The 25,388-nt window shown below is 37.9% G+C and overlaps 1 protein-coding gene across 2 annotated transcripts in view; it reads right to left on the bottom strand.

Annotated features, from left to right (window-relative positions):
* The window catches only part of SLC6A2 (solute carrier family 6 member 2), a 73,771-nt gene that overhangs the window by 17,456 nt on the left and 30,927 nt on the right, over positions 1 to 25,388 (bottom strand). For both annotated transcript variants that reach the window (XM_072872475.1, XM_072872474.1), the window contains 6 exons: positions 13,723 to 13,861; positions 12,770 to 12,904; positions 8,195 to 8,298; positions 5,506 to 5,630; positions 4,655 to 4,767; positions 1,330 to 1,458 (listed from right to left, as the gene is read on the bottom strand). In XM_072872475.1, the coding sequence (XP_072728576.1) occupies positions 1,330 to 1,458; positions 4,655 to 4,767; positions 5,506 to 5,630; positions 8,195 to 8,298; positions 12,770 to 12,904; positions 13,723 to 13,861 (745 nt within the window). The remainder of the gene's footprint in view (positions 1 to 1,329; positions 1,459 to 4,654; positions 4,768 to 5,505; positions 5,631 to 8,194; positions 8,299 to 12,769; positions 12,905 to 13,722; positions 13,862 to 25,388) is intronic.

The following is a 25,388-nucleotide window of genomic DNA, read 5'->3' on the forward strand; positions in this document are numbered from 1 at the left end:
CAAACAGATTAATTTAATGTGATGGTATCACAAGGGTTTTTCTTTGTATTTTGTACACATTAGAAATATTCTTCTTCAGTTATGTGAACCAATACATTTGGACAAGTCTGGGCAGTTTTGTGCATTCCAGCTGGTGGGGTGGACTTAAGTCTATGAACAGGCACCATTGTTTAAAACTAGAGCTAGGTTGTTATCTTGAACTACTTTAGCTCACTTGAAGGTAGTGGAATTGCACCCATTGGCACCTGGTCCGGTTCTTAACCACTGAGTTTGTTCTGATCTTGAACTTCAGGAAATTTTATTCCAGTTGAAACTTTGAGCATGGGAGGAGCATGTTCAATTCTTTAGGTAACAATGGAGATAGCATGGTATTAAAAGGATAGGTATTTTAAATGATATATCTATTTTTAGTGTCTCAAATATTTTCCAGTTTGAGGAAACTAGCGTAAAAATATTGGAGTATTCTTTTAGTGTAAAAAGAGCTTTGTTGTTGATAAACTTATGCCATTTCAGTAACCTTAATAGATCTGGAAACCATTTCTAGGAAGGAGAGAGGTTCAGCACATCTACTTTCATGGTGGCTACCTCAAGTTTGAGTTGTTTTCTGCCACTTTTGGCATCTTTGCTTACAGGGCTTTTTGCTTTTTTGTCAGGGGAAAAAAAAAAAAAGGAAAGTTCTCTCCAACCTAGAGCACTGTGATTCTCATGCTTTAATTAATTGTCAAAAGCATGGTGAGGCAAATCATTCAGGATTATGGTAGTGATAAATACAGGTTACTAGATGTTCACGATAAGTTATCTGTGTGTTTTTATGATGTTAAGACTAAGAGATAAGATCTAGGTACATGAAGGAACATTAAGAAACACATCGGGGAGAGGAGATCACTATTCTAAACTCCTTTCACAAGAAGTGAATGCTTCTTATTTGCTTCAGGAAATAATATTCAGGAGAATAGCCAGATGACTAAAGGTCTGGTCACTTGAAATCCTTAGCTTCTCACACAGGAATAAGCACTCAACACGTTTCCATTTAATGTGATTTTTTTAAAAAACAAACAAACAAACACACAAAACCAAACAAAAACAACAGTAGCACAGGCAGTTCTTTGGAACAAAGACTTGTAGGTTCGGTTGATAGCTAATGATCTTGTACAAAAAAGCAGAGAAGCTTCATGTACCTAAGACTAAAAGTAATGTTCTGACCATAAAGTTGTTCAAGAATTAACATTTACAACAGAAGTAGTCACCTGAGCCTATTCATATTTCTATCTGATGAGGTTAACGGCATTTTTAAGGTAGCTTGTTCATGGAAACTTTTGTTGTACTTACATTGGTGATGCAAAAAAGGGCAAGTAGGAAAGTGCCAAAAGAAACACCAAAGGTGAAGAGCTTTCTATGGTGCTTCAGAATTTGGAAATCATCTGCCAAGCCAGTGATGACAGCCTCCATTCCGCCCATCTGAGGAAGGGAAAGCAAGAGCTCTGATTAAATGCTAATGACTGTTCTAAATACAGATCGAAGAATGTAAAGCAGCTTGTATGATTAATTCCCAACCACTGTATGATTTCTGACATTTCAGCTGTAAATCACTGGTGTTCTGAGGTACAATTTATTTTCTTGTGGTAGAGAACTGAGTCAGGGAACTGGACATCAAGTGCCATGGTTGGTGGCTCGATAGGTATATCCTCTGTGGACCCTTTGCTGACTCACCAGGATAGTAAGTAGACAGTACTTTGGGAAAAAGAATATACATTTTAATATACTTTGGGGAAGAAGTTGGTAGCTTAAGTAACCAAACCCCTTAAGAGATTTCTAATATAAAGACAGACACAACAAGCACCTAGGGGAAATGTACTGAATGAAGATTCAGTTTAGCCATTGATTAACCAAATCCAGTTTGGCAAAAATCTTTCCAGACCTGGAAGAATCACTACATAGGAAGCTTGATGTAATTTTTTTTGTTGACAACGTGAAAGAATTTTACTTTGTTTTCTAGAAGTTAATGCTGAACATTAGCCATTGTTTTGCAATACAGGAAAGGTACTTTCCAAGTTTTCATTGAAATTGCTGGGTTATGCAGGTTGTTATGAATTTTAATATTTCTTTCCACCAATGACAGCATTCTCCCCTCTCCCTGCCCCCCCCAAGTTGTGACAATTAATTCCAGTCTCCTGTCATGATAAATTTATTTAATGTTTTGGGGAGGCTGGATTCCATGCTTTTTCTGATGCTGAAAGATAATGGCAAGATCTGGAGTGCTTGGTGCAATACAGTAGTTGGTTAGCAGGTGCTGGCATAGCCTGTCCCTTTCCTGTAAGAATTTGATGCAATCAACATCTCTGGTTGAAATCAGTAGCAGAGAATTATCTATCTAGAATTTGAATGATTCCTGTCTAGAGCCAAATTGCTGGGGGCAGTGGACCTGTTTTGTTTTTTTAAAGGTAACTAATGTTCACAAGTAAAATGTTCCAAAACATAGTGTAGGCTTGTATTTCCTAATGTCTGGGGGGGTCATCAGTGAGTGCCCTGCAGTTAAGATGGGTTAATATTTGATGTTCTCAGAAGTTGTTACCATGTTGGCACTTAAATGGTCTTGGAGAAGTTGAAAATGGGAAGAGACAGCTTGGATTATTTTGGCTAAGGACCACTTCTTAATGTATCACAATTTGTTCCCCTTGTTAATTCCCTATGCCAAGCTAGATACCTATTCAAAAAATGTTTACAAACATTTGTTCCATTTTCTGTCCCTTTCATTGTTGCTTGCTTAAACTTGCACGATCAGATTTCTCTTTGCTGAAACACTTTGACAGTTCCATTTTTGTACAGATGTCTGTATTTCTGTGCCAGTGCAGGCTTATATGCATGAATAAAACTATTCATATGTAATTCTTCCTCTTTAGCTTTGGGGTTATTTGATCTTTTTTTTTTTAGCTTTAAAAATTTTAATTTTCCCTTCAGGGACTTGATCAGTCAGTTGTGGGGGAAGAGTTGAGAAGACCACCATAAAAAGTACTGCATGACCTGAGTTTTCTTAGGTAAATGATGAAAAATCCTGAACAAAACATGAACAAGCAAATCCCTCCCCTTTTAGAAAGTAACAGCTAAACTTCGCCACAGTTCATCAGTTCATAGTATTTCAATTAGCTCCACAAGAAAAAGCTTTCTCCACTTGTAGGAAAAGCCCTGTGTCTTCATCACTCAAATGTTTCTTTACATTGCCTTAAATTTACTGCTGTTGCAAAGTTAATTGTTTTGGATCTAAACACTTCTGAGCATGTATTTTCTTCTTCTTAATTCTGCCCTGTTCCTACTGGTCATTCATGCCCTTCCACTGTGCTAAACCCTTCCTTTCCATGCTTCATGTTTGCTTACAGCTGAAAAATGGCCAAGCTACAAACCCAGATATAATCTTGCCTCAAACTTTTGAATAAGGATCCAGATCTTAGTGTGTAAAGACAAACTTCATTGAACCCGAGCTGGAATCCAAAAATCCAAACACTTCGGAAACATTTAGACCTGAATCTGGCCTTTACAGCTCAGACCTCACTCCACAAGATCTCATTCAGCTCTTTGCCAATGATTATCAAAGCTTCCTGCTGCAACCTCATTTTTCTTAGTTTTGCTCTCCTCCATGTCAGTTCATTCTTTCCATTTCTTGTCCTTGAAAATGATAAAGTTTTCTGAAGTTATAAGCAACGGAAACATTGTTTTTTGCCATTTCCAGCAAGAAATTCCTAGATCATCTCTATACATTCAGAACTACAAAAGAGACTTCTATGCTTTAGAATAGTAAGAAACGTCTACCCTACTAAAAATGATGAATGTTTGTTCATGGTTCACTATTCCTCAAAGACCCTGTTTGTTTTTCCCAGAAATTAATCAACCTTTAAGTTAAATATAACAGCATGTCTTGATGCCTCTTTGGCAAGAACAAAGCAGCACAAAGGTTGTTAGGGGACTTGAGATATTTTCTGGGCTGAAGTTTCTGTGATCCTGAATATCATGGTACAGTAAAAGTCATCGCATTATGGAAAGAGCAAATACACTCGTTAGACTAGACATTTTACGGTAGGATAGTAGTAAAATGAAACCACTAAGGAAATATTCTGGTGTGATTTTTAAATTGTGACTAAATTTACAGGAAATTCTGTATCATTGCTTGTAGGAAAAAATCAGACTACCTTCAGACATTGTGTATCTTGAGCAGATTAATGAATTTCAGTACATGTAAAAATCTCCTCTAGAAACTACTCTACTCAGTGTCTTACTGTGGCTTGTGTTTTGCAGATAGGGTTCCAAAACCTTATTGCATGTTCGTAGTAGTAATAGTTCACAGCAGTGGTGTTGGGTCATACCTTTAAATAGTAATAATTGTTGATGAACAGCCCCTCTGTAAGGTCACAAAAAAGCAGCAGTGAGTAATTATTTGCTGGCTTGTAAAAGATTTGATTTTTTTCCTGAACCTCTTAAATATTGTGAGTCCTTGAATATACTGCCAGCAGTAATACTATTGGTATGTTGGCTGTGACTGTGAAAACAGATTCAGGGAATGTACATAATGTTTATTTGAAAAGCCCCTGTTTAAGGTTGATACCTCTCCAGTTACAGAATATGACAGGAAAAATGTCAAGGCTAGAAGGAAAAAAATACCCACAGAACTGTCGATGCCAAGAGTAAGGAGCATGATGAAGAATACCACAGCCCAAAATGTAGATCCTGAAAGAGTTGAAATTGCCTCTGGATACAGGATGAAAACTAAACCAGCTCCTGAAATAGAAAAGACAAAGAAAAAAAAAAAGTATTACCAAATGATGCTTCTTAGCTTCACAAAAGTGTTCATTTTAATAAGATAAATTATGACTAAGTTGACTTTTACCTCAGTCCACATCACACTCTGAGTAGCTGTTAAAACAAAATTTGCATTATACCAAAAATATATCCAAAATACTTTAATAATGTACTCATGACAGTTTTGTATTTAAAAAAAAAAAATCTATCCCATTCTTTTCCACTTCTAGTATTCTTTTATGAGATTCACAACCTTACTAGCTATTTTTCAACTATGTAGTAGAGAAGGAACCCTGTGGATGTGGACTCCACTGTCTGGCAGGAGAACTCGTGGATGTGATGAGAGATACAGGACCTGAAATCATGGGTGACCCTACAGCTAAGCCTACCAGAACCATCCAAAACAGTAACGTATGGCACTGATCAGCAATACTTTTGCAAGATACTGTGCAGCGGTAAATGCCTGTTTGTTGCACAGGCTGAACTTGTGAGGGGCAAGATGTCGGGGAACCTCAATTCAGTAGAGGTGAGATGAATCAATACCATTTAGAGCTCACATTTCAGCAAGGCATGTACACACAGAGTTTTAGTTCCAAGTAATTTAATTCAGGTCACTTCCATGAGATTTTCACACACTTGTTTGAAACAAATATAAACACATTTGCAAAGAAATGGTGGACAAAAAGTGGTAAAACTAGTATAAAATTAACTTCCTACCTTCAGTGGCCACATCCTCAATTTTAACTTTGTGCTCATGAGCCATGTAACCCAATATGGAGAAAATTGCAAATCCTGAGATGAAGCTTGTGACACAATTAATGGTACTAGTCAGCAAAGCATCCCTAATGATGGAGAGAAGAACAGCCCAGTGAAAAAAAACACTTCAAGAACTAGATGGGAATTGTCTTATAGTGATAGGAAGATTCTTGTGAAAATGCTAATTGTGCAATTATCCTGATGATCAAAAGCTCATGTCAGCATACTATGCTAGGAAATTACCTACTTCTGTTTACTATTTTGATTTAAAACTAAGTTCTGTTCCAAAAAATCAACAAAGCTCTATTAAATATTAAGATATTAACGAGTAATGTCATCATCCTAGCTGATAGCCGTAGCATAGCAAGAGAGTGGCCTGAAGTGAAAGAGCCTTCCTATTCATCCATTCATGTGAGCAGATATTCAGGAGGATTTTCAGTGCATTTTTAGCAAACTCTGCTGCCATTCAGATGGCACTGGGTAACCATCCTTAATCTATAAGGAAGTCCTTTCATCTATGAAGTTGGCTAAGCTTTTCTGAAAAAAATACAACTCATGTTTTTCAGATTGTTAAAATAGTGAATTTAGTTTAAAGGTTAAATATTATACAGTGTGCATCATATAGTAATGATTGTACAAAGTTGTGGTTTTTAATCAATCTGCTATGGTATTGTGACAGACGTATGAGTTTTCCTGGGTATTAATAACCCCTATTACCAAACCTAGCTTGAAGATAGGTAGACCTAACATCTTTAGATGTCTACCTAATCTGCAGTGTCTTGTATGTAATCTTTTGCTGCATATGACCTTTAGAACAGAGGACACGGCTCTGTGAACATCAGTAATGCCAAACTAGTGCTTTAATAAGCAGAAAGTAAATACAATTTCCTTTCATCAGTTACACTACCCAAAAACATAGGTGCCATACACCAAACTTTATCCTCTTCCTTATATTACTTTATTTTGATAACATTGAAGAATTTATGTCCTGCAATTCTTAAAGTGTTTTCCTGGGGGAAGGCTGCAGGATCAAAAGAGACCAGATTGGATCCATAAACTCAAATTCTTTTCAGTCATTAAAGAAGAAAATTGCTAGGTATTTGTCATTGATAAAATGGCAATAGTCTTTCTTGTTTCCCACAATTCAAAAACATTCTTAAGCAAGTGAATAATGCTTCTTTTCACTTAGTCAATAATTGGATTATGTGATGCTTATCTCCTTATAAACTGAGCTGAGCTAGCTCTCAGTATTTTGCATGTAAAATTAGATCATAATTTAAGTACAGATTCTCATATCTTCTGGCCCTGATTTTCAGTATTGTTACCCTACCTTACATTACTGGCACTATTCCTCTCAAGGAAGGTGTGTTGAAGCATAGATGGGACAGTATAGTGCTGAGTCATGGCCTTCATTTGGAAACAGTACTATTTTCAGTTTGTTCTGTTTCAAGAAAGCCTTTTGAACAAATTATGTCAGCACATTATGGAGTTATTTGACCAAAAGAAGGATATTTTTAAGTGTTGTAAATGCTACTGAATTGAAGCTTGCTTTTATGGTTAGAACTAAAACACAGTATTTAATGAAACTACAGATTACTCTTACAGGGAAGGTAAGGCTTATGAAGCAACATTAAACAAATATAGTAAGCTGGGAACTAAATAATATGATTTTGCATATAGTCTGTGGTGTTTTCTTAGTTTCAGGAGGATTTTTTCCATTTCAGGACAAAATTAGAATACAGAAGAAAAACAATTATATAGTAGCTGCTATGAGATTAATGCAAAACTGTTTGCAGAAGATGATAAATGTTATTTTTGAAGACTGCTATGGCTAACCTTCTAACTGAAAGGTTCTCAAACCTGGCAATATTACCTACTGCAAATAATGAGCTGGGTTAAGTACAAAGCTCTCTGAAGTCAGTGGAAGTATTCCATGATTTTGGCTTCCAATCCGTTTAAGGTAGTTCAAATCTAGATATTTTCTTGTACCTTTTCACTTTAATGGGTTTTTTTTGCCATCCTTCAGTTCACAATGTATTTATAATACATGTACTTTCTGAATTTCTATTTCATGGGAAATTTTAAAGCGATGCTTGTTTTCATTCCAAAATGGAATGTTAACAAAACTTCTTAATGTTGGACGTTTTCAGAAGGTGCAGACCAGTTCTGGTTGAATTTCCATGGCGGTGATTCAGCAAAACACTTACAAACTGACTCGATTTGAAGTGCATTCCTAAATTGGAGCTCAACATAAAGTATCAGCAATATAATCCCAAAGCACAGAAATGGTTCTGGAAACTGGAATCCTTCTGCTTTTAGTTCTTGGACCAATAAGATTTCATCCTGTGTTCACTGTTGCTCTTAATGGTACTTTTGAAAGGCAAACACAGGCACAGTTTACACAGCTGTCTAAAGTCCAAACCTAATCCCATTCTTTTTTGCTGTACAGCAGATGTTTTGGCAGGTTCCTGTTGCTAAAATTTCAGTAAGAAAGACAGTGTTTCAAGATTTGGGTTGGTTGCTATGTCCACGCAAGACTGACCATCATTAATAAATGACTGAAGATAAAAAGATAGCTTAGTACTTCCAGCTGCAGTTAGAGTAAAATAGTATAATTCTGAAGCAGTAATGAAAGAGTAGGCTGTCTTACCTGTAACAGTTGTTGTCAAACTTATTGTAACTGGCAAATGCAATTAAAACACCAAACCCAGCTCCTAAGGAGTAAAATATCTGAGTAGCTGCATCAATCCATACCTGCATAATACCAACATTGTCAGTGTCAGTTCACTCCAAAAGATACATCAGGGAAATGCAAGTGTACAAGACAAATGGCTTTTGAAAAATGATCAGCATTCATGCTTATGGGAGTGTAAGTGCTTCTCAGCCCCCATGAGATGTCACATGGAGCACAGTCATGGTCTGGAACATGCTTAACCTGAAATGGAAAGGGCCAAAGCAGTGGGCAAGTTCTCAGTACATGCACACTGCTACCACGGTGGGGTGTACCACTTGGATCTGTATTTCTCAGCTTTCACTGAGTACTGAAATGATTACATGATTTTTCTCCCGGGTGACAGAAATACACTTCCAATAGTTCTTGTTCCAAGTTAGTTTGGAATGTACAACCAGAAAAGTAAAAATAGTTAATGGGTCAAGAGTTACAGGACATTTTCTTTCCCATGAGAGCTTTCTTCATGGGACTGTTAGTATGCTTGATATGATGCTTTCTTGTTTCAGAAGCTGAAGCACAACTGACATGCTGTGAACAGAACCATGCAGGTTATCTGTCACCTTTCCCACTTCATTGGGATGGAGTTGTTCCTGTGATAGTCATTAAATTTCAGTTTAGATGCAGCTTGGGCATTTTAAGAATTGTCCACTAGGGAAAACATGTTTTTAATGATATAAAATTTTCTAAAGTGACCCTCCAGCCCAACATCCACTCAAAGTGTGCAGACAGCAGTCGGGAACAATGCCACAGTGCTAGTCACCTGAATCAGAAGCCTGAAAATAGTCTACCCTGGTTAATGAGGGTTTCACTTATTTGGTTTACACAAGTATCTTCAATGAGGGTAATGAAATCAATGGAGTGAATAATACTCAGCATTTCTCAAAATGAGATCTTCAGTGTTTGATTAAATCTGCCAGGTGCTCAAGACTGATGAAGATGACATCCCATGAAAAGCATGGGATGTCATCTCCATCCATCTCTCCAAAATCAGATACAATGTATCTGTTCAGCTGTGGCTTTAACAGATCTAAGGAGCTTATGAGCTCCATCTGCATTGGTTTTTAATGCTAAGCTTTCACATTTGGCCCAGTGGAAAGAAAGAGAGTGCCTTATCCCATCCTAACATGATACATGAAAGCACTTATGCTAGTGATCTATTTTTTTCTCAACATAGATGATAGATGCTTTCAACTACTGCCTGATGAAGACTGTGAACCATTTATTGAACTCTGGATTTGTAGAGAAACAATTTTAGGAACTGTTGAAAGTTAATTACTTGAAAGCTAATAGGAAGAACAATCTATGATGTGTTTATTGCAAACCAGTGGATAGGTGGATATGATTTTTCTCAAATTGCAGTTCATACAGGGCTTTTAGGTATCATGGATTTCTCTTACTAAATAGCAAAACCATCCTGTAAAATGAATTCCTTCCTCATTCCTTTTATATACCCAGTTACATCTTAATGTTCTGTCTTCACACAAAGGTTGAGATCAAATAGGGTTGTACTCTCTGAAGAGCATTTATGTGGATAAGAGTGCAGAAGGAGGGATGCAAAGCCTCCTCTAGTTTTTCTTGTTTTTTAAAACTTCCCATAACTTGTGTTGTTAGTGAAGTTCCTGAAATTTTTTTAAAATAAATTTTGCTTAAACTATAACTAGATCTGCATGCTGTCACAATAAGGCTCTCGTTTTTAGTGATTCTCTAGCTCTTTCATGTCTTGCCAGTGGAGTTGTACTCATCATATCTCCCCTTTCTTGCTATTCAAGCACCATTAAGCATCTGCTTAAGTCCTATTGATTCAAATAAGAGGTTAGCACCTGCTGCATACCAAAGGAGTTATGCATATGCTTAAGTATCTGTTGAGGAAGAGTCTTGGCTCATAGTAGCTGATTAGGAAACAAATTTAGAAGATCAAGGTGAAGGGAAAAAAGAGCAGAAACCAGCAATTCCTTTAGAACTAATATTAAATGCAAAACATTCCCTTTGTTATAACAAAGCAGGATGTGAAAGAGACAGTGGGGCTGGTTCTTCTGCAGTTTACGCTCATGTTCTCTGTTCACTTCAGCTGAATGGCTTCTGATTGATGCATAGTCTAATATATTTTATGGTAGGATATTGTTTTTATATACATTAAAAATGAAAAAATAGAAACATTTTACAGGAGGCAGTCATCAATCTTTCCAGCTTTATTCATTTGTTTATGCCAAGTTTTGTGCATATACTTTCCTGTGTATGTGGATTTAAAGAATTACTGCGCTGTGTGGAGGGGGAACATTGTGTGCACCCCTAGATGTTATAGAATCTTTAGGAAACTCATTAAGGTGTATGAAAGAGTGAGTGTCTTCTCATGTCTGATTTAACTCTGTATTTAATGCCAATTCATTTAGAAGAACAGAAGTGTAGCTGCTGTTTTACACAGATGTTTAATGTATCCATTTGTGCAGTGGAGATGAGTATTATGGCTTTGTAGCTTCTGGACTTTCAGCCAGGAACATAGCTAGGCGTTGGTCTAGTTAAGAGGTTCACAGGTTCACATCTTTCTCTCCTTTTTATAGAGATACCCTTTGTGGATTCAATATCCCTGAAAATTGAGGTGGCTCAGGGCTTGCTCAGTGCTGTGCAGTATGTGTCCCTATAAAATGAGGCAGACCTTGACACTGATCAGGATGCTCTAAGGTCTTTTAGAAGAGCATTGGCAGAGCCCTCTGTAGGTCATTACTGTTTGTGACTTACGTGGTTTCTTTGTTAGATTCTTCATTTGAGAGAAAAAAAATCATAAATCAGAAAGATTCAGGGACACATTGACATAGAACTGAAGCAGGAGTCTATTCTTCGGAGCCCGAGGACAAAGATTAAACACGCAAGCCTGTTGCAGCAGCAGGTATCCCAGTCTCCGAGCAGGAGAAAGGCTGATGTGACAAAGCAGTTCGTCAAACTTCTCCTTATAAATGATCTTTAGCTTTTTATTATTCTAGAACAACTTTTTTGTTGTTGTTGTCTGAAAAATTTAGTCTTTGAAACAAATAACTTTAGCGTCATCCAAATAGCAGCTGCAGAAATATTAAGTCAAGAAAGAGCAGTGCACAGAATATCCCTCCAAAAGCAGAAGGCAGCTATGATTATGGAGGCCTAGATTCTGAACTGATGCAAGCTGGCACAGCTCCATAGACATCTAGTTGAACTTGTGATGTTTTTTTCCAAACAGCACTTAAAATATATAAGAAAAATTTAAGCACCTCCTTTGTTCATCCTTGCATCTTTGTATTTATGTGTGTGCATAAACATGAACTACTGAGGTGGCTACTGCCTCGGTGACAAAGGTGGATGAAAGTCCCATATTTGAAGTTTGGTTTGACTATTCCAAAATGGAGTGAGATGGGGTCTTGGTTCTGGTGATAACTTCTGTTGTTGAAGAAATGCCAGTTTCCAAATTTAGTATTACAAAACCAAGGAAGGATTGTTTTGCTAAGAGTATATAAAATAGGTTTGTATTCTAACACGCGAGGTCTTTATCCACCATTGTAATTATTCACAAAAAATCAAGATAGGATGCATAGGAAATGTACAGTACAACTATGTATAGACTACAGACATCTCTGAAAGCTGCAAATTTTTGAGACAGTTCATTTCCTTCTAGTAGAACTGTGTCCTTGCTTTTCAGTTTTGCAACCACTTGAATGGCCTCATGATCCATCCACAGAGATACCAGTGTCTTATAAATGATTTATGATATTTTTATAATAGCACAGTGGTAAGATCTATCTGTAGTCACTAGATCATTGTTCTTCGTAGGTCTGAAATGCTGGTGATTTCATGAGTTAGTGACTATGCTCGTAGATCTTGCTTTACAATGGATGAAGTAATTCTTAGTTCCAAGGTACTCCACAAATTGAGTTGGTTTGGATATATTTAATGAGAATGTCTTGCAATGTTGTTAAATGATACAGGGAAATGTACATTACTTTCAGTAGTAAGATAAGAACATCATACTGTGGAAAATCTCATTTGTATGAAGGACTGTGATTATGTAAGTGAGTCCTGACTTAGTATGTTTAGCGAGGTTTTCATAGGCCAGGATTTTTGTTTACCAGCTTAATGTTTAACCTAGTGATTCAAAAAGCAAAATTTTCTTCTTGGGGGAATTCTTAGCCTTTTGAGAACTAAATTTTTGCATGACTCAATTTTCATGTATAAAGGATACTGCGGTTTACAGGGTGCACAGTCAAAGCATGGACTTTAAGGGACTGCCACCCCTGAAACTGCCCTCGTACAGGTTTTTTTGTGATCAAAACTGTTTGGGTTCAGGCTGAGATAGTCCTGTTATGGAGGGTGTTGGAAAGTTAGACTATCAGGGACAGTGGACTAGTGCTTATGCAAAAGCAGAAGTGTGGCTATATAATTACAGAAATTAGCTCTAATATTTTCAGTTTTCATAACAGGGGCAACAGGTTTAATAATAACAAGGAAATGAGAGCAGAAGAGTACACTTACTGTGGCTTCTTTTAATCTTCTGAAATCTATGTGCAGGTATGCATTTATTCCGTTGTATGCACCAGGCAGGGTTATTCCATGTATTAACAAGACAAATAATACAACATAAGGCAAAGTGGCTGTTATCCAAACAACCTGCAGACAACAGAGATCCCAAAGGTTAATGAGCTGCTACAGAAGATTGAAGAATGTGTGAAAAATACAGCTGGCACGTTCTTGGTTTTGTCCATTCAGTTCAATAGAGAAGCTCTTTATAGGACATCTTTGGGGAAAATGCTGTTATGTATCATGAATCTTTACGTATGTATGTTTACAGATACCAGTAGGAGACAGTTTTGACAAACAGAAGACTTGGAGTGCTTATATGTCACCAGTGTGTGTTAGACTGCTGATCAGCTGTTCAGCTATATATTAGTTTACTGAACAAGTGCAGTCATTGCCTGATGTTAGGTGATACTTTCATGAAAATGTACAAAAAGCTCTCAGATGTAGCCAACCCTAGAATTTCTGTTGAGGTGTTTTCTGAGGGATGTCAAAGAGTAGTTTCAAATTACTTTCATCAGATATTTCTCTTGTCATGGCATTTTATATAATAAAACTAAAGCATCTTAAACCATCAAAACATTAGTATGTTTGGCTAAGAATAGGAGGCACATTTAAGACAATTTAAAGTCTTTCAAAATATTTTCTGGATGAGACCACTAATGTTGAATTGAAAATAATATGCTAATAAAATTTCCAGTTGGAACATCACACAAGCAAAACTTGTAAATAAAATAAAGGCTGAATCTGAATTGTGTATTTCCACTGCACATATATGAAGGCCTCTCACATGACCGGGTGCCCGAGGATCCCTCAGAAGCAGTGATTTAGTCTCTTGCTTTCTAAAATTAGGAGACTTCTTAACGGAGAAAAAGAATGTAGTTGAGATAGAAGGACAATATTAGCTCTACCTTTCCTGAAGTCTTCACGCCTTTCCACAGACTAAAGAAAAGAATGATTACCACCACCAAGAGGCAGAGGGAAAGTTGCCAGCGAGGCAAGCCAAGGTCATGGATTCCGCGGCTTTCATGCAGGTGCAGAACTCCTCGCCTACATACCAGATACATAGAAACAAAGTGAAGTCACTGGGGGGAAAAAGGTTTTTACATATCTCATCCTGTGGGCAGCAGGAATGGATGCTGCACTGCAGTAATAGCTGCCCTACTAACATTGCTAGCAGTTAGTGAAACCTGTTTTGTGAAGCCATGTATTGTGCTTCTTCCCACAATGCCTCTGTGTTCTCACTGGCCCATCAGTGTCTGTTTAGCACCATAGTGCCATAATGATAGCACACTCTTCTCTCCTTCACTGGAAGTGTTTGGGGATTTTGAGCAGATTGATTTACTTTTGAAGTTAGCCTTGCTTTGGTTAAGGAGTTGTATTAGATGACCTTCAGAGATCTCTTTCAGCCTAAATTATTTTGTGATTCTAGATAATCAAACAGCTGGCTTCCTGCAACTTGGGCAGTTCCGAAGTTACTTTCAATTTCTTTTTGAATAGGCTATTGTGAGGCTGGAAAAAAGTGTTTGGATAGGAAAAGCAACAGTTGGTAAATTTAAATTGGATATAGTGCTCTGTGTTGTTCACCGAGATAGTGGAGTGAGAGAGGAAATTCTGTTGCTTACCAGGGCAGGCTAATTCTTTTGAGATCTACACAGTGAAATGGGTTGAAATGTAGAAGAGTGTTTGTCCCCATGACTGGTGATATCTACAATTAAAGTTGTCAAAACACATTGTGTGCAACAGGCACAGGGATATGGGAGAGATTTTATAGTGGATCTCCCTTGCTTTAACTCAGTTTTATGCTATTGAAGTGTCTCGTGCTGCTTTTTCAAATCTAAAAAAATGCAGAAATGTTTTGCTTTACTGAAAGCTGTATTTACAAAGAGAAATGGCATTGCAGCTGGAGCCCTGCACTAGAGGAGAATTGCAGAGCTAACTCCTGGTTCTGGTATGGATCTACAGGATGCTGGCTCAGGGATTCAATTTCTTAGTGTTCCAGTGCCCATCCAGATAAAATGACCACGGCCTTCCCTGTCTCTTGCCCTTTCTCTATCACCTTTTATTTGCTGTGCACTTTTTAGTAAAATAGGTAACATAGAAAGTTGATCTCTGTTGGCTTTTCTTAGCACCATGATAGCACAAACAAATCAAATCAAAGAAGCCCTTTTCACTGGAGGACCTTGACATGTTTTATGAAGATAACTACATTTTAGAGAAACTGCACTACTGAGTGGTTTGCCTTGCATGGCTGCAGACATGTAGAGACTAAATCCTGAGGAGCACAATTCCAGCCTTATTGACTGCTGCATACAATATCTTACTAGATAGATGGTGCTTCAGAATTAACTTAAGCACTGGTCTCATCAAGTCAGAGATGAGTGAGATAGTTGAATAAGTTCCAAGATAGGGCAAACCTGTGTCAACTTAAATGGGGAAAACTGAAGGGGGCAAAAAAAAAGTCTCTGTACTACTTAAACTGTAGAAACATGCTGGGAAAATTAAGGCCCATTAGAACGATCCATCTAGTAATATGAAAGAGTTGCATACAATTCCCTTTTGATTCCTAAAGCATCAAGATATGGTCAACTAAGAATTGTAACAGTTCTGCTTCTGTAGTTTCTCATGTATAATAAGAAATGCTGTATTTTTTGACTGTTTCTATGATTTATCCCAGGTTGGATAAAAGATACTTGTAGAAAGCATCCTCCTAAATTAAGCAGCTGATCTGCTCCTGTTGCGTTTTAAGGCAAATAACAAGTGGGGCATTAAAAGACCATGTGTTTGTGGCATATATTTGAGAATGGTCCTATTTAGAAAGTATGAGGTGAGTTTAACTCTTACTAAATATAGCTGTATAACAATATAGCTCTTACCTTTGGAAACAGTAAAACATAGAGGCAGACTTCTTTATTGCATCTAAAAACCTATCATCTTTAATTAAACATAAATAAATAGGTAGGTCTCATTCAACTTTTGCTTAGAGTGTGAGTGAAAGCTACTTGTATTTCTGCTAATAAAGTATAATTTGCCAAAGGATCCACAGATGTAAGTGAATCCTGGGCAGGGATGCCTGATTCCTTTCTAAACTTACCAGGTTGGGCAGTGATAAGTGTAGCTTCTCAGGCTTCTGATCAGAACATTTGTCCAGGATCTTGGGAGGGTTTTGGCAATCTGTGCTATCACAGTTACACTGCTATCGCTATCAGAGCTGGATGTTCTAAAGAAAGTCCTTTGGATTATGATGTGTAGATGTCTACTCAGAAAAACTGAATCTGAACTTGCATTCTTTGTGCCCATTTAACTTCTTTTTGCCCAAATATTTTTTCTGGATTTGTAAAGAAGCCTGCTTCCTTGTGTGTTTGCTTTCCAATAAGCAGCTAGCAATGTCTCTTATGGTTTGGAACACTTGCCAGAACTGCCATTTCAAATGTGGGATTCCCAGGATTTTCAGGAGAATCTCCATTCCAAGAGTTCTGTTTCCTTAATCAGGGTAAGGGATCATAAAATAGGAAGAGAAAAATACTTTTGTAACCAGTCAAAACAGCTGTATAACTGGGCAGCTAAGCAAGGAAATCTTCATAGACAGCTGCTGTTTCTGAGCTGTAATTCTGGCGAGTTTTGCTTCCTTTTCCTTTTTCCTTTTTTGTTTTCCTTTGTGACCTCTGAAGATAAGTCATAGAAGCTTTCCAAAAGATGACCTTTTTGAGGGCTGCTGCGAAGTAGTTTGTGAATGTTTACCTATTAGAAGTTACATTTCTGTTCCAGTGGCACCATAAAGTATAAAAGATCTAGTGCTAGACTGCAATTTAGGTTAAGATGTGCTGACATCTGAAGAGATGGAGGAAAGAAGCAGTAGCCAAAGTATTAGATAGACTAAATCTTCTTGGTTTGAAGGATATAGCTTTGTAATGTTCTTTGAAAAACAGTCATTTTCTGGAGAAGGGCAAATTTGAAAAGAACTTTGCATTCATCATGTTCATCCAAGTTAGCATACATCAGTGATGCTATAGAAAATCCAGTTAGCTCAATTATGCCACAGTTATTCTTGTTTCACATCAAGGAGTACTTATTTCAGGAGTAGCTGAGGCTGTTTTTAGCCTGTCTCTGTTAAGGTAGGTTGAGTGGTAAATCCCTGACTGGCTCCTTTAGATTATACTCAGTCACTTCCCTTACACTGACCACAAAGAGGAAAATGTGAAGTAAGAGATACTGCAAGATTCCCCATTCAGGAAGCTCTGAGGTCAAATCACCTGAATTTTCAGCCTTTTGGTATTACAGCAGAATAATGCAACGTGGCCAACATCCATTCCTGAATTGAGGTTGCCTTCAGTAGCTGCAGGATTGTCCCATTTCCCAATGCTATAAAGGCATGTACAAGTCAGACAAAATGGCATAAACTGATCTCTCTTAAATCCCTAAGCCAGGGAACCACAGGAGATACAGCACCAACTAGTATCAGCCTCTATTGTCTGTCAACTTCTTTAAATTAGCTACTGAGCTACTGAGAATGTCTTAAGTAAAAGCTTCTGAAAGTGATTTTTGTTTCATAACTATAGAGATATTTGTCCAATTCTGCTAACAAAATAAACTCTCATAATTCAAAACTCTGAGTCAAAGAGAAAGGAAAAATCAGAGGCAGTAAGACAACTAGAATTAGTATTTTGCCTGCAGATTGTTGTTATTGAGAAAAGAATGAAAGCAGATGAGAAATAAGTGCAAAAAGGAGAAGAAAATGTTATGGGAAAAAGACTGAGAATAAACATTAACAGATGGAGCTGACAGAAAGTAGAACAGCGACCTATTATATTATGCTGAGCAAAATACAAGAGGACCTAATAAGTTGCTTAAACTTTCTGATATTCTAGTCAGAGCTCTATCAGTATTTAGTTTGTATAGCACCAAGAATCAAAGAACATGCACTAGAGATAAGTAACTTTTTTTTAATCAGAGATTTGTGCAAAGGAGCCTGATTTATGCTAAAGACTGCTTTCCATATAAGGGAGTGGAAATTACATTTGCAATGACTTTGAGACTGTACATCACTGTAAATCCAGGTCCCAAGAGTCTTTCTGCCTATCTGCAAGAGCAGCAGGAATGTGAAGGGATTTCAGATTGAAGCTGCATTAAGAGATTCTGGTTTCTCTCTTTGGGAGATTTCTTCTGGTCCTCTCCTTCCCTGGGCTCTCTGCTGGGAAGATTCCCCTAGTCACCCAGTAATTCTGGCACCAGTTCTTGCCTTACTTCCACACTGCATTCAGCTAAAGGGAGATAGTTCACCTCCGTTCAAATCAGCAAACAGCGATTCATTTGCTGGTACCACTGTCTTTGTTTTGTCTTTGTGCAGCACTTGGGTCCTCTTTAATTTGGTGTCGGATCGCAAAGAGCCAACAGGAAGCCCAGCTGTTTGGTATTCAGACATAAACCCTACTAAAGACAAATTATTGAGGAGGCAGGGGAGCAGCTGCTCAGTGGGACTCAGTAAATGAAGGATCCAGTCATTGTTCTAACAATAGGTAATGTTGGAACCAGTAAATTCTTCTCTGTGTTTTAGTGTTCCCATCTATAAAATAAGGATTATTATAAATCTTTGCTTTGTCTTCACTCTGAGAAATTCAGAACATACTCTTTATGGAAGTGGTGAGTATTGGAGTATAAACAGGGAACCAAACCAAAGGAGAGAGAAATGCCAAGGGTTGTGACCTGAAAATTACTCTGTATCTTGTTCACTCCAAAATGTTTAATTCATAGCCAGAAAACAGGAGGTAAGAGTTTTAGGTGTAGAATTCTTCTGACTCTTGTCAGACTGGTTCTTTCTAAGGACTTTCTAAGGAGCCTTTTGTATTATTCATCCCTAGGGAGATTTACACATATTGTAGAGATTTACACAATTGTATTTTGGAAATTTAGAAGGTTTTGAACAAGCAGATCAAGGTAAAGGTCTTGGAGTAGGTTTTGTTTTTCCCATACCAAATCAATTACAATTTTAGGTTTAATCCAAAGATGATTACACAGCTCTATAGGCTCATTCTTTCTTTTTATTAAAGGCAAAAGTTATTTGCCTAAATCTGATGGATCAATAGAAGGGTGTCATTCATCTAAACAATTTTCAGATGTGTTGTATCAGATTTGTTCAGATTGCAAAAATGTCATCAACTTGTCAGCAAATTAGTACTAGTAGTACTAGTATTATTTAATATATTTTTATATATTATATATAATATATATAAATACTATATTTAATTAGTATTAAATATTTCTAAAAACGTATGTACTTCTAAGAACTTCCAAGTACTTCTAAAAGTTAGTAGTCACTTTTACAGGAACAAACCCAAATAGCTTGCATAGAGTAAGTATCAGCAAATTGGCTAAGATATAAATAGATACAGTCCTGGTCTCCTGAGCTCTGTTCCCTATTCTTGGTAGTTAGACTAGTTTTTTATGATTTAAAACTTATTGCAAATTGTAGACTGAAGATGCTAAAAGGACTGTCAATGTATACAGGGTGCAATCTATAGAAATTAAATTACGTACTCAATTTAGAAGGCAATTTGAAGCATGATAATTGTACTCAATTAGAAGGCTCTCCTACATGCATCTCTTGTGTTATATATTTGGGCAACCATAGTTCAGTTGTCATTGCTGCCAATCTCCTTCAGAGTATAAAATGCAGTTGGTTCTTTTATCCATTGAAGGTTAGGTTATCTGCTTGAAGCAGCTGTAGATGGAGTTCTTCTCACACAGAGTTTGCCAGGCTCCAGGTGTTTTTACTTCAGGTGCAGCACTGCCTAAATTTAGCTGCACTGTTTCCACAGCAGTTACACAAACTACAAGGTGTATATCCACAGCTGTGTGGGGCAGAGCTTGTGGTACAAACCCTGCAGACCCATGCAGACTGAATACCTGTGTCTCCTCACTGTAATTCTGGGGCTAGGGGTGCCGTGCAGGGATAGCGGAGTGGCTGCATGTGAAGTCAGCTAAGTGCAACACGATTAGCCTGGCTCAGACCCAGCTCTGCCATACATACACAGCTGCTTGTCTGAGCTGCTTGGGTGCCCCTGGATGCTTTGTAAAGAGCTCTGGGTATGGTATCACTGCAATGCAGAAGGACAGCCTGGCTCCAGAAGAGTGCTCTCCTACGGCCAAGAACATAGGAGAGTGGTGCCAAGCCATCTGATGTGCAGTGCTACTTGTGCACCACATACCTCTCCCCCACCCTGGAGCACTGGGCATGCCTCAGAGGCATGCAAGGGGCTCTGCAGCAGCCAGCTTGGGTTCAGCTGGACATAGTCACTCCAGCTCTGTTGGATACTGCATTATCTTTTGCCAAGACCTTTGTTGTCTGGGTTTTTCTGTTTCTCAAGATATTTCAGCTCCCTCTTGTGTTGGAGAATGGAGCTATGTAATGGACTTAAAGCTACATTTTGGAAATCACTTACAGAAAGATAATTTACCAGTGGCACCCTGGTTGGCATATTTATTATTTGTACTGAATGAAATGGTATTTCTTTTTGAATCACGATAATTCTGAAATTATATGTGGCCACTAGGACTAAACTCTTCATTACTGAGAATGTTTATCTCAACTCAAGTCTTTAGCCAGCTTAATTCTCTCATTAATTTATAATTCTGACCTCCCTTGCTATTTGTGCCACACTTCAGCACATTCAAGTCTGCAAAGCACTCTGAAAAAAGAGATTTTCAAAATCTGCTTTTAAACCCATTATATTGAGATTTGCAGATAGAATGGAAACTCTTGAATTTCACCCCTCCATAGATCTAATGAATACTGAACTCCTGAAAAAAGTTTATTGTTTGAGGATACATGGCAAAGCAGTTAGAGCACATGTGCTCCCAACTGCCCCAGCCCTTGGTCAGCAAGTTAAATAGTGCTTCAGTCAGCATTCTCAATGGGCCATGCACTGCCCTAGAGAGGAGGGTCATGAAAGAAGAGCCCCAGCCTCTCTGGAGAAGCTGTTGAGCTTTCACGAAGCTTTAGTGATGTCAGGAGAGCTGCATGGAAAGACACAAAGTTGCCAGAAGGAAGTCAACCACAGCAATAGGCCCATGCACCACAAACTGAGGACCACTGACACGTTTAACAAATGAATGCTCACCTTATGGTTTGACATTTGTTGTAATGCTGGGTCCTTTACAAAGTGAGGTTAAGTTCGTAAGCTTTTCATGGATTAATGCTTAGATATGATAGTTTTGGATGAGCAAACACTTCCCATGTAGGAAGCAACACATAAAATACTAGTGGTGACACTATGTCAGTACTGTGTCATAGAGAACACTTGATGAGAAACAGGTGAATACAAATACAAAGTTGTGTGCCACACCTTTATTGGCTTTGCCTTGAGCAATATGTGCAGGTGGAGATGTTCCACAGAGCAAGGCTTCTGCTTGCCAGTATTTCAAATGCAAGGTAATATAGGGGAGGTGCTGCAGCACTGACCTCAGCTGCTGAAATTATTGCTGAGAGCCTGGTACCCGTACCAAACTACATAGGATTCTGTATGTAAAGATAAGCAGTTAGAATTCCTCCTACAAGTTAGCCCAAAGCAAGCCAATTGCATGCAGCATAATGTGCAGCTCCTGACATTTGCAATATCTCATAAACCCCCCCTGCAAATTTAAGTTGGCAAAGTGGTCATTCTTCCAGTCTTCTGGACTTGCTACACAAGGGTGTGTTGTGGTTTAGGAATCATTTCCACAAAGCTGTCCAAAGCCTAAGAACATGTGTACACACCTATATGGATTGACTTCCACTGTACTCACATTTAATTTATTTTCTCTTTGTGTAAGTAAATGGTCAACAAATGTGAAGTAAATTTCAAAGCTGTGCATGTAAATATTTGTGGAATAGCTGTTTTTACTTCATGCACGTAAATACTTGTACGAGAAATTTCTGTGCACTGAGTCAAAAAGAGAAAGATTGAGTTACTTAGTTGAGTCCAAAAAAGCCAACACAGTCAAAAAGTAAATATACAATGTGTTAGTCTCAGACTACGGATGTGGAAACAATGCACCCAAACCCTTCCTAAATATGCCTGTGCAATTAATATAGAATTGATTACTAAAGCAGCTTGCTTATTGCTATTTCAGCAATGTGGCCATACATTTCCCACATAAAGTATTTAATAATGTATCTGATTCTAAGCCCACTGAAATCAGAGGAGTTCTGTTACATTCAGGTGATTTTCTAGGGGTGAAGGTACAGAACCTGGGTAGAATTATTGTTAGTCTTTGATTGTGTGATCTCTATGAAGGTAAACAGATGACTGCTACTCAACTTCAAACCTGTCAGAAACATCTGACAACCTTCCTTTCAATTAAGGTGCAAAAGATGAGTAAGTCTAGATGTTTAGAGCGTTTCTTAATTTCTCATTGCTTACAAACTCTCAAATTAGTTTATAAGGTATGGATGTTGCAGGAAAAAACCTCTTAAAGAAACTTCTGATGTATACAGTGGAGATTTGTTGTGCGGGAAGAGTGGTACATCATTGAGAACTGCTGATCATGTTTAGCATGAGCTTAGTCTTTTCTTACCAGGTGTGATTAGCAGAATATAGGGCTATCCACTCTCATTAGTTCTTGTTGTCTGATTCAGTTTGTATCAGCATTTATAAGCAAAATCGGTTATGCTTACTTTTGAAATGGTGTTTTCTCTCTTTTGAGAGAGGTTGCTTCACAATTGTTTTATGGGGATAGGTTCCTGCATCTTCCTTTGGAGCACATAGTGTTGATCACTCCATTTGACGTGCTACTGAACTATATGGACCCTTTGGTTTGTGGTGGTATTTCCTGTGAAGACTTGTACCCCAAAGCACAAACCTATTGGTCTATAAAAGTTACCTTTGCTGTATAGCAAAGGGTGAGGGTTTTTTCAGGTTGGTTCACACACTCCTCATAAATTTATGTTCATAAACATGATAAACGTAGACTGCTGTGACTGAACGTTGTCTTTATTCCTAGGTAGCTTTTTGCAGTTACTCACATCTGGGCAGACTTCTGAATTCTGTGAATTTCCTTTACTGAATCTGGCACAAAAATTTCCCTGTAAAAATGTGTTTTATTTCTTACACAGAAGAAAATGGATTACAGTCCTGAGAAAAAGTACTGCAGGGGAAAACAGCCGTAGCTCAATACATTTGTTGACAATTCCACTATTTTGTTTAAAATATTGCCAGGATTTGTTCCTACAACAGATCATGATTTTTTACAGGCACAGTACCTCATGAGAAGAATGGTGCTTTTGTTCCTCCAAACTGGTATTTTTTTATTGGTCAGCATAAATGAAAGCAAGATGGTAACAAACTTTTCCCACACACAAGAATGGAGAGAACAAATACAAAGTATGCCTGTATTCAGATAAAGTATTTAAATAGGAGTGATATGGAGTAGATAGGGGAACTTTTTTGCAGTGATGCACTTGTGTTCTTTGAAAAATATGTTTATAATGAATTATTTTAACATATGTTGAAAGGATAGAAGGTCCTTTGCATTTTGTGTGTTTAATTCGAAACCACTGAAGAGGGAAGTAATTAAAGTAATGCACATCTCCAAAGAAATGTGGAATTGACATTTTATTCCTAACTGGATTTCTCTTATGACTAACTATTACTAGCAGAAGGGCACCAGCTGTTATCAGATTTTGGAGTGCTTGCTTTGCTAAGTTTGCAATGTACAAATAGTTTATAATTGATTTTCACCATCTCTGATGAGGTATTGTAGAGGTCCCGTTCTATCCTGTATTCCTGTTGTAAGCAACTGTCCCATTGATGTCAGTGGCACCTTGGCCTGAGTTAAGCCTGAATGATTGAAACCAGACTTAGTAAAATGAAACACTCTAGAAAGCCTAAGTGTAGAACCACTTCAACCTGAATTATTGCCCAACTCTTAAGGTTTGAAAGCAAAAGCCAAATATGTTTGTCAAAGTCCGCCTGTCACTGCCTTGGCTTGGAAATTGCAATTTGAAGTGATTTCTTCCAAGTCTGAGGCTTAGAGGTTTCTCCCTGCTCTCCCTCCCCACCAAACGCTGGACAGCTGAAAGATTTGGCCTAGATTCTTAGCAAGTTTTCCCTTCTCTCACTCAATGTAAGTGGTGAGAATCAGTGTATTTCTGTTGAACTTAGAGGTGCCTTTCTTTGAAGTATTAGGTGAATTGCCACATCACAGTACTCCCACCTCTTCCTACAGTTTATTCCTGTGCTGGTGGAGATAGAGACAGTCAGCTCTGGCAGCTGCATGGTTTTAGGAAATAATCTACTCTAAATTCATGGTCAGGCCAGCTTTGTGTGAAGGCATCATGTCCCAAAGAGAATTAGTGTGTGTTTCTCTTAAGGGTAACCACACCAGCTTTCTGCTTGTGGCCTATTTTGGAAGCACCTCTTTTCAGTCATTCTCCAGCTGCAAAACAGATGTTTGGTGTTTCTGGTCTCCCTGCTTCCAGTTCAGCCTGCCCACCAGAAGGCAAAAGTTTACATATGTTCTTGATGTAAATATACAACCTAGAGAACCAATTTCAAGCTGTACCATTTCCCATGTAGTCTTGAGGCTGAAGACTTAAGTGCTTGGGCATTTAGCATGTTTAACAAGTTTTCCATAAACTGCAGTGCATCCCAGAACACAGAGCAGCAAGTTCTTGTTATGCTGGTTACTGTGGTTGAAAACATGGCCCCAAATACTCCAAATTGGATGGTCTCCCGTATGCCTTGGTAGTACTGAGGAGAATAATGGAACTTATTTTAACCTCCACTGACAAAATCACTCCCTTTCTATGATATTTTTACAGTGGGCACCAGTGCTATTGCTGTTTTCAATCCCTGTTTTAATAATGCTCATTATCATACTTTGTGTTAGTGCAGAGGCTGGGCTTCCATAGATACCCCTATGAATTTTCAGTGGCATAGGTTGATTTCCCTCTGGTATAAAAGTAGCTGCTCTATTTCCTTGTTTCTCTATATAACTGATCAAAACTCAAAAACTGAAATCTGCCATCTTAAATCTATTGCCCAAAAAGTAATTGTTTCTGTTATTGCTAATATCTGGCAACACCGGATAGCAGTACAAACCTTAAGAAAGTAAACATGATTGTAGAATTGGAAACCAGTGTCTTCCTGATGCTCTTACTTAAAAACTCTTACTCATTCACAGTATTATTGAGGAAGGATCAATTAGCTATCCAGTTGATAATTTAGGATTTTTGGCTGTAAGGAACAGACTGACCTGACACAAACTATTCTGTCAGGAACTGTAGTTCTCCTCTGGCAAAGATTTGTTGGTCAAAAGTGACTAATGGCTATCTACCAGGAAGAATCAGGTGTGATTCCTACACAAACACTTGGGTAAAGTTCAGCAGTTGTTCAAGCAGTAGTGCAATATGGTATAAGGACACCCAATATTCTTAAAGGAATATTCAACCTTTACTTGAAGGGGTTTTCAGAAGGAATGTTGCCAGGCAAGAGCCTTATTTGAACTATTACTTAACAATATACTGCATCCAAAAATGGTGCATCATTTTGTAAACTCATTATACTGATGCAAATTTAACATTACAACATCACTTCTATTT

The sequence above is a fragment of the Ciconia boyciana genome, chromosome 9, assembly GCF_034638445.1.
Source record: "Ciconia boyciana chromosome 9, ASM3463844v1, whole genome shotgun sequence".
Taxonomy (NCBI): domain Eukaryota; kingdom Metazoa; phylum Chordata; class Aves; order Ciconiiformes; family Ciconiidae; genus Ciconia; species Ciconia boyciana.